Raw genomic sequence first — 9,343 nt, 5'->3', positions numbered from 1 at the left:
CTCTTTCGTGGTTTTATTCGTGCTTCAACGATCATTGCTAAATAGATAACATGCTCATAATGGCTGAATTGCTTTAATCTAGATTGTTACATGTTGCGGGTTCATGCATGTTAATCACGTTTAAGCTCTAACGAAACTAGGTGTCATGCGGCAGATGCAGGTTAATCGTTTTTATTTGTACGTTCCTTCTTCGTGGACCCCAATTCGGCTGGATTGCCGAGCTTGGTTATGCATTAACTCATAATTAATTTCACTTGTTCAAACATGTCTTCCCATGCACATGCATTCGGCAATTAGGTCTTTACGTGCATTCACCTTATGGTTAGCCGAATGGTTTATGAACTTGTTGGCAGACAGCTCTCTATAGCCGTATGTCGTTGTAAGTGGCTTTAGGGCCGTATATGTGGAACTGTCCGGTATTACCCGACATGTTCCGGTTTGACATTTAATTGTTTTATCCCTTGTTAGTTTTCAGGTCAAACTGACTGGCACGCTTCCGGATCACGAAACACCCGGGAACCCGATTAAAGCTACGCTTTTCGGCTTGCTGTGTGTGAGGCACAGTGCGTCACATTTTGTGTCAACACCAGCACAGTACAACCCGTGAACAAAAGGCATTTACACTCAACCACCACCATACAACTACATCTGACAACAACAGACTATCAAAGAATACGCCAAAACCACGCATCCGAGTTCTTCCGGAACAAAACAACACGGATATACGCTCGGGGGCTCGGCCAGCATCATAGCTTAATCAACATTGAGCTAGGGAGCTCGGCCTTCATTTTCAACTACTCCCAGAGGCTCGGAACCAAAGACAAAGGACCAAGAATACAAGAAACTCAAGACTACAATGATGACACATCAAGACTCTTCATCCGACTTCTTTTCTAAAGAGAAGAACTCGGAGAAAGCACGGGGCTGCGGGATACATAGCCCCAGAATTTTTTGAAGACAAGAATCTGGACCCTCCAACTTTTGCAAACAAAAGCAAGAGGCTCGAGGGCTACACTCAGTGAGTGTAATTTTTACGAAAAATTGCACCCACCCAAAAAGAACTCGGACATAAGCTCGGAGGCTGCTTGCCGTGAAACTACTCGGATGATGGTTTAATCCAAGACTAAAGGGCTGCTTCGGAAAGGTGCCGCAAAACTACTCGGATGATGACATAATCCAAGTCTCGGGGACTACTTCAGAACACAAATTTTCAAACAACATAAAGGATCAAGACCCTCCAACTTTTTGTTCCAAATAGCAAGAGGCTCGAGGGCTACACTCAGTGAGTGCCCTTTTTCTTCGAAAAAGCGCACGTCACCGAAAGGCTTCCTCAACGCAGACCACTTCAAGACATTACGGCAAAAAGAACCCGGAACAAGCCATGTTCGAGTTCTTTTTGATAAAATTTCAACGAACAATCAGAGCAACTTCAAGACAAGATCCTCCAGCTCCTTGTTCCAAATAGCAAGAGGCTCGGGGGCTATAACCAGATGGATGCACTTTTTCTTCAAAAAGCACTCACCACCCAAAGATCCCAAGAAGCGCTACAAGGTTTCACTCCAGAAAACGCTCGGATGACATTTTGTTCCTACTCAACAAGACTTGAAGGAGCAGAGCGAGATTTTCAGAGCTCAACCATGAAGTGCTCGGGGGCTTATCGATGCGGGACCCATAGGATACCCCGCAAGGGAGAGAGAAGATCTAGTCCAACCAGGATTCTTCCCATATAATTGTAGTAGTAGAACTATTAGGTAATCCTATTAGGAAATCTCATTGTAAACCGACTAGGACTCTAGCCTCCTGACTATATAAAGGAGGGCAGGGCTCCTAAGAAAAGAAGGTGGTACAACACAACACAACACAACATAACACAACACTTTACGATCAATCCAACGCAAAGGCTAACGCCGACTGGACGTAGGGCTATTACTCGATCAACGATCGAGGGCCCGAACCAGGATAAATCGACTGTCTCTTGCGTTTACCGTCGAGTTCTGCATACGCTGAAGTCCAAATATACTGCCCCGGGGACCCCCGTGGCAGGCTATCGGTGGTCAAACATCGACAAAACCTTATGTCTTAAGCCCTAGATCCCACCTCCTTTATATGGCACTGTGCGATGGGGGCCCATCAGCCAAGAGAGCGGCTGGGCGCCCCTGATCAGGGCGCGAGTCAAGGGCCCAATTAGCCATTGGACCAAATTGGTGGAGATCAACCTAACATTCTCCCCCTTGATCTCACCTTATGTCTTATACTTAACTTACTTTATCTTTTTCCCATTTTATCATAGATCAGTACATAGAGCGTGCCTCATCGTCATGGTTAGTTTCCACTAGATTAAACAGCGACAATACACCTCTCTGTTTTGAAACAGATTCTCAACTAGGCCCTTAGTATCTAGAAATCATAGGCTTTTCCTTAAACCCATGTCGACTGTGTGTTCTCTAAACACACTGGGTGGTTAGCCTTTGATAAGTGGATCCACAAGTACTTACTCGGTACTTATGTGCTCAATGCTTTCAAAATAATTCTGGATTTTTTCCTTTACAACATATAACTTAGTGTTAATGTGTTTGGCAGCACACTTGACCTGTTGTCTTACGAGTTAACTTACTTTAAATGGTTATTGCTATTGTCTACCATTGTTAAATCTGGATACAAATTCCCTTAACCTCATTTTGCTTGTTCCTTAAGCCTCATAACAAGCTATACTATGGTATGCATCATTGATGACACCACAACTATTTCTTTGGAGCTTTTCCACAATAATACTTCAACTGCGAGTGTTAACAACTACTGTAGATTTTACTACACTTCTCGCCAAGACTTAACATTTATATCTACAACTATTTGAGAGTACTTGTTCTTTCTTACTCAGCATGAGGCCTATGATACTTTGCAAAATTGCAAGACATTCTCAACTCCATTCCAGTGATCTACATCTGGACAAGACTTCTACCAAAATATCCTGGATACGTAAACTACATCAGGATAAGTTCTTACTTGTACTTGTACACTCATCAAGCTTCCAATAGCTGAAGCATATGGAACCATGTTCATTTGATTGATCTCATATCAGTTCCTAGAACACTTAAAGTTCTCAAATCTATTACCCTTGACTATAGGAGCAGGCGTAGGTTTACTCGTATGTATACTTTATTTCTTTAGAATTTTTTCTAAGTATGACTTTGCGATAGTCCTAATATCCCTTTTCTTTTATCTCGGTGAATTTCGATTCCTTGAACCAATGAATGCTTCACCAAGATCATTCACATTGAAACTTGAGGACAAAACTTCTTCTTCTCCAATGACAGATTAACATCACTACTAGTGAGTAGAATGTCATCTATTCACACGATGTGGAAAATGAATTTTCTATTCTTGAACTTCGCATAAATGCTATTGTCCTTCTCATTTTCTTTAAAATCCAAACTTTCTTATCATTTCATCAACTTCAAATACTACTGTCTAGAGACTTGTTTTAACCCATAAATGGATTTCTACAGGCGGCATTCCATACGTTCTTTTTTTCCATGACAAAACCTTTTGGATTGTGCCATGTAAATATTTTCATATAAATCCCCATTGAGGAATGCTATCTTTACATCCATCTGATGTAACCCTAAATCGTAATGTGCCATGAACACCATTGTGATTCTAAAAAATCCTTGCATGAGGCTAGAGAGAAAACTCTCATCATAATCTATTCATTCTTTGCGTAAAGCCTTTTCCTATAAGTTGTGCTTTATATCTTTTATATTTCCTTTGGAGTCACGTTTTGTGTTGTAGACCCTTTTACAACCTACTGTTTTAGCTCCATTAGGAATTTCTTCTAAGTCCCAAACATTGTTGGTATTTATCGAATTTATTTCAACTTCCATAGCTTATTACCATTTAAATGAGTAAACGCTTCTCATGGCTTCTTCAAATGAGGTGGGATCACCATCCATTTGAATTTCTTCACTAACATAGACTTCATAGTCATCAAAAAACTAGTTTACTAATTCTTCGAGACCTTCTAGGGCCACAGCTACTAGCACTTTCATATGGGGCTGTTGTTGCTCTTCATTGCCAAGAGATAATTGATTCTACAGGCTCCTGTATTATAAGATCCTTGTTTACATTATTCATCTTCTTCGAAGAGCCAACAATAGGTGTTGTATAAGTCATACAATATCAACAGGTATTGAGAAATTCATTGTTTTGAATCACTGAAGTGGGCACGCAGTCCTGCTTCTCTTCAAGTCATAGGTCTCTACATACCATGCTCCCCCAGATCATCCCATCTTTTATAAAGATAATGTATCTTCTAATTTCTTATTTGTGTTCAATTTGTTAAAACCTTATATGGCGTTTTAAGCATCGCTTTAATAACTTTGATGGTGACTATGCTATCTTCCTCTTGGAACTTTAAGAAAATCTAGGAATTTAGTTGTTTCTCTACTTAGGGGTATCATTGTTATGACCGACGGTCACATTCATCAAAAACTTTATCTCACTCTTAATGAAGAGTACACATTCATCAATATCTTTATCTCACTCTTAATGAAGAGTACACATTCATCAACATCTTTATCTCACTCTTAATGAAGAGTAGTTTCTTAATTGATCTTAATTCTTACTCTTAATTTATCTTAGAATTCTCCCCCTCAAAATATGGCATGAACTTTACTGCCATAATTTCGAGATTTATTCAGAAAAACTATGAACGAGGAGACACTTATGACTTACTTCATTCACATGATTATGCCATGCAAATAAAGTTATTTCTTGCTCCATAAAGGAGTACATTGTCCCATTTCACTTTAAGAACTCAATGAAGTCGTTTATTAACTGTACTTTTGTAAGTTACGCTTACATCTTTTTCTTATCCTTTGATTAGTATTGACCATGACGGTGCATTTGTATTGTGCCATGGTCAATACAAGGATAGCATAAGAGCTATCTAAACTTCTCTCGCTATGCGGGATACAAAAACATATGAGTCATCATAAAACTTCTCCCGCCATGCAGGATTGACTAACATAAGTACTATGCCAAACTTCTTCCCATACGGGATAAATCTATATACAACACACATGCTTAATCCAACGTTGGTCAAATTAGACATGCATGTTACTTATTGCAACTCTTATCATAAAAACATTCACTTATACTTTATTTTTCAATTAAATCTTTCCGTTGGTTCCAATTTAATCAGAAAATTAATAAACTAGAAAAACATTCCTGAGCTGGCTTGACTCAAGCCTTTTTATTCACATAGCCCAGCATTACAGCCGGTTGGCATGCAGTTGAGTGATTTTGTCGGTAAAATAAATAAGATGCTTCTATATCAATTATACATCACTGTTGGGCAGAAAATAGAATTAATGCATAAAACTCATAAATCAACTTAAATACATCTAACTACTCTTCAAAATTAAATTCTCCCGTTGGTTCAAATTTAATTAGAAGATAATCAACATCATTGCAGCAAAAACTTGATAACAAAATACATTCTTTTAGTTCAGGAGCATTTCTTGATCCTTATCTACTCTCTGAAAAATAGACCACGTTGATATAAAATTTATTAGAGATTTAAACTTTAAACTTAAATTTATTATAATATTATTATCATCAACCTTGGTCAGAAAATAACAATACCATAATCTAACTTAAACAAATCGGACTACTCCTCTAATTTAAAATTTTCCGTTGGTTTTAATTTAATTAAAGGATAAACATAATCATAATATACTAAATGTAACTGCTCTTCGAATTAAATTCTCCCGTTCGCTCGAATTTAATTAGAAGATAATTAACATTAAACTTTGCAGTGAAAACATGAGAAAATTCTTTATCTACTTTTCAGAAGCATTTTATATTACTCATCTACTCTCTGAAAAAATTATCCCGTTGGTTCAAATTTTGACAGAGATTTAACATCAAAACTTGACAAAAATCTTAAAACTGCTTCTAAAAATTAATAAAACTGAAACAGTTTCTCCTGGATATTTTGGCCCAACCAAAAAATGGGCCCACGCTGCCGCCCTCCATAAAACGCGTCGATTCAACCCGCTTGGCTCGGCGACCCAGCAGCAGCTCGGCCGCGATCGAATTTTTCTATGCGCCCGCACACGCGGCCCAGATCACGTTCGCGCACCTAGGTGCTGGCCCACGACCCCATTCGCACGCGCTCGCTCACGCTCCCCATGCCCAGGCCGCAACATGGGCCTAGGCCACGAATCCCTACGCCTACCTAGGCTGTAAGCCGGCCCGATCATCGCCACCCGTCCATCTCGATCGGATGATCGTGCACACCGATTGGGAGAACAAAAACCACCCCCGCCCGACCAGCCTCCCCCAAACCCTAGACTCATTCATTCTTCCCCCTCTAGACCATGTCTCGCTGAGCGGCGATAGTGGCGGCGGCCACGGTGGCCGTTGGCGTCGGTGAGGAGAAACTTCGCCGGAGTAGATTCGACAACTCTCATCTACTTCTTTCTCGCTCCCCTTCTCTTCTATCCCAAGAGCGCCCCGATTGAGCGACCGTGGCCGGAGGAGATGGCGGCGCCATCGCGTGTCCCTTCGCCGGTGCGCGTGTTCACCCGAGAGTGAGCACGCTGCCGTTGAAGGGTTGTGCGGCGGTGCCCTTGCGCTCGCACACAGAACGTCAGAAGCGCTGGCGAACCCTTTGCTCAGCCGGTCTTTCGGCACGCCGACAAAGCAGCACGGTTTATCTTCCCACTTGGCGTCAATGACGGCCGACGGTAAGGGAAAACGGGTAGGTCCCTTCCTTCTCCCACTTTTCTTGCTAGGGTTAGGGTTAGGGTTGGGTATTGCACGGGATTTTGGTTCTAGGGTTCGGATGCCACTCGACGGTGGCGCCCTAAGACCTCGCGCCCGACAATGGCGACTCGGCGTCTCCTTCCCGCACGACAGAGGGTTTCTTCCCGTGCGACGGCGGTGATGACGGCGGCGGAGGAGCTCAGTGAGTCCCTCTCGCTCTCCATCCATGTCATTGGGGTTAGGGATTCTACCCCTAATCTAAATCTACACTAGAATCTGGCTCTAATACCATTGAAAGATCATAAAGTACTTTTACTCGTAGATCAGTGGGTAATACTTAGCTTAATGAGAGACTTGATGATGTACCTAGCCATGGCGCGGCACGGCGTGTCTCTAGTGTCGGAGTAGAGGTAGCATCGAAGTGGTGGCGCGGTCTAGTGACAGCGGTGAAGGCTGGTGGAGCTTCTCGTCGCTCACAGTACTCCCTCTAGATCAGACTAGTGTTAGACTCGGTGGGGAACTGGCAGCTGCAGTGAACCTCGTGTCTTGAGCTCTAGCTCCCACCTCCATTACATAGCGCTACGCAACGGGGGTCCACCAGCCAGGAGAGCGGCTAGGCGCCTCCGATCAGGACACGAGTCAAGGACTCAATTAGCCTTTGGCGCGTGTTTAGTTCCCACCCTAAATTTTAAAAAAGTGCTATAGTAGCTATCACATCGAATCTTGCGATACATGCATGAAGCATTAAATGTAGATGAAAAAAACTAATTGCACAGTTTGGTTGAAAATTGCGAGACGAATGTTTTGAGCCTAATTAGTCCATGATTGAACATTATTTACCAAATAAAAACGAAAGTGCTACAGTAGTTAAATTTCCAACTTTCACCCAACTAAACACGCGCTTACCAAATTGGTGGAAGCAGATGGCCACGGCTGTGGCCGCGGCGGCCACAGTGCCCTCCTTGTCCACCTCAACGGTGGCCTTATGGTACACTCCCGCGATGGAAGCCCCACCGCCCCCGGCGGCGAACCTGCTGGAGAAGTCGCCACCTGCAAAAGCTCTGCTGACACCCAGCCTCTGCATCTCCTCGCTCGCCTCTAACTCGAACGTGAACTTGAACTTGGGGACCATGAGCCGCCCGACCGGAACCTTGCCCACGGGCGTGTGCTTCCTGATGAACCCCGGCGCCGAGACGGCCTTGTCGTAGACATCTCCGAGGCCGTGGTCGTCGTCTGGGAGGAGGAGAAGCATGTAGAAGTACGCGGTCTGGTGCCACTGGTCGCCGATCTTGCAGCTGTAGGGCAGCTTGAGGGCCCTGAAACCGGGGAACACGGCGACGTATTGCTGCTGCTCATACCTGCTCGTCGTCGTCATGAACGGCGCGCGCACGGTGGTGCCGTCGGGGAGATGGAACGGCGCGTCGAAGGTCGTTGACGGGTCGAACGGCTGAGCCCATATCCCCTTGAAGTAGAGAGCGTTGGCAAGCACGGCCACCGTGGACGAACCGACGGAGCCGGGAGGGAGGACGGCGCCGATGAGCCCTTTCGTCGCGTCCTTCACGAAGTCGTTGATGCGCTGCCTCGCCTCCTCGGCTTGCAAGATGGAACCATTTAGTTAGTGGAATCTTGTTTCCATGTGCTGCTGAGATTCTCAAAGATTGCTTCACGTAGACAGAATAGCAAACGAACAAATCAGGACGCACCTGTGACACGAAGTCCACGGATTCCGCGACGGCGGCGTAGACGGCACCGGCGACGTCCGCGAACTCCTCCCGGAGCGCACACCGCCGGTCCACCCAGACGCCGCACGCGAAGGAAGTCTGCGGGATGCCACGCAGCGCGGCGACCAACCTCGTCACCGCGGCGTGCCGCAGCTCGTCGAGCGACGCCGGCCCTAGGAAACGCAGCAGCTCCGCCTGCGTCTCGCCGTTCGCGCCCGCGGCCACCAGCGTGAGCGCCGCGTGGAGCGACAGCGGCGAGAGCATGAAGTTGCGTCCCTCGCCGGCCGCCTTGCGCCCGACGCGCCTCGCCAAGCCCAGGCAGCCGGTCGCGTCGTCGCCCGCCGCACACGCCCCCGCCCCCGCCGCCGCCGGGCCAGGCGTCAGTAGGGGTCTCGCCTGATGGGACGACGACCGTCACGTTCGGCCGCGCGGTCCAGGGTGATGGGAGGGTAGGGGGAGGCGGCGCAAACGTACTGGACGCCCACTGCCAGGGGGCTGCCGGCGTAGCACGGTGCGGCGGCCATTGTTGCGGCGGCGTGTAGGTGTGGTTGTGCCAGCGAGGAGGAGATGGCTGCTGGGAGATGTGCTGGGTCGGCTGGGACGATGCAAGGTAGCCCGTAGTGGCTGCCGTGACGCTTGGAACGGGAAACTGCTGGGAAGAATGGCCATCCGCGCCGTCGTGCGTCGGAGCGGCGTGGTCGTCTTGGCGCCACGAGGAGCTGATGTTCCGCGAGCCAGACGGGTAGTACGACCTCATCGTTCGCAACTGTACGCTTCGTGGGTGGTATTCTTGTCCGCAACTGTACCATGTGTCATGTGATGATCTTTTATAACAAAGAGTGAGAGGTTTTATA

The 9,343-nt window shown here is 45.9% G+C and overlaps 1 protein-coding gene across 1 annotated transcript in view; it reads right to left on the bottom strand.

Annotated features, from left to right (window-relative positions):
• Positions 1 to 9,013, bottom strand: part of LOC136460471 (putative serpin-Z12) — a 24,331-nt gene extending 15,318 nt beyond the window's left edge. The window contains exons 1-3 of the mRNA XM_066460150.1: positions 8,960 to 9,013; positions 8,468 to 8,885; positions 7,671 to 8,361 (exon numbers count right to left, since the gene is read on the bottom strand). Coding sequence (XP_066316247.1) covers positions 7,671 to 8,361; positions 8,468 to 8,885; positions 8,960 to 9,013 — 1,163 coding nt within the window. The remainder of the gene's footprint in view (positions 1 to 7,670; positions 8,362 to 8,467; positions 8,886 to 8,959) is intronic.
• Positions 9,014 to 9,343: the final 330 nt, after the last annotated feature.

The sequence above is a fragment of the Miscanthus floridulus genome, chromosome 6, assembly GCF_019320115.1.
Source record: "Miscanthus floridulus cultivar M001 chromosome 6, ASM1932011v1, whole genome shotgun sequence".
Taxonomy (NCBI): domain Eukaryota; kingdom Viridiplantae; phylum Streptophyta; class Magnoliopsida; order Poales; family Poaceae; genus Miscanthus; species Miscanthus floridulus.
Note: the sequence above shows the minus strand (reverse complement) of the source record. Positions and strands in the feature narration are given on the sequence as shown.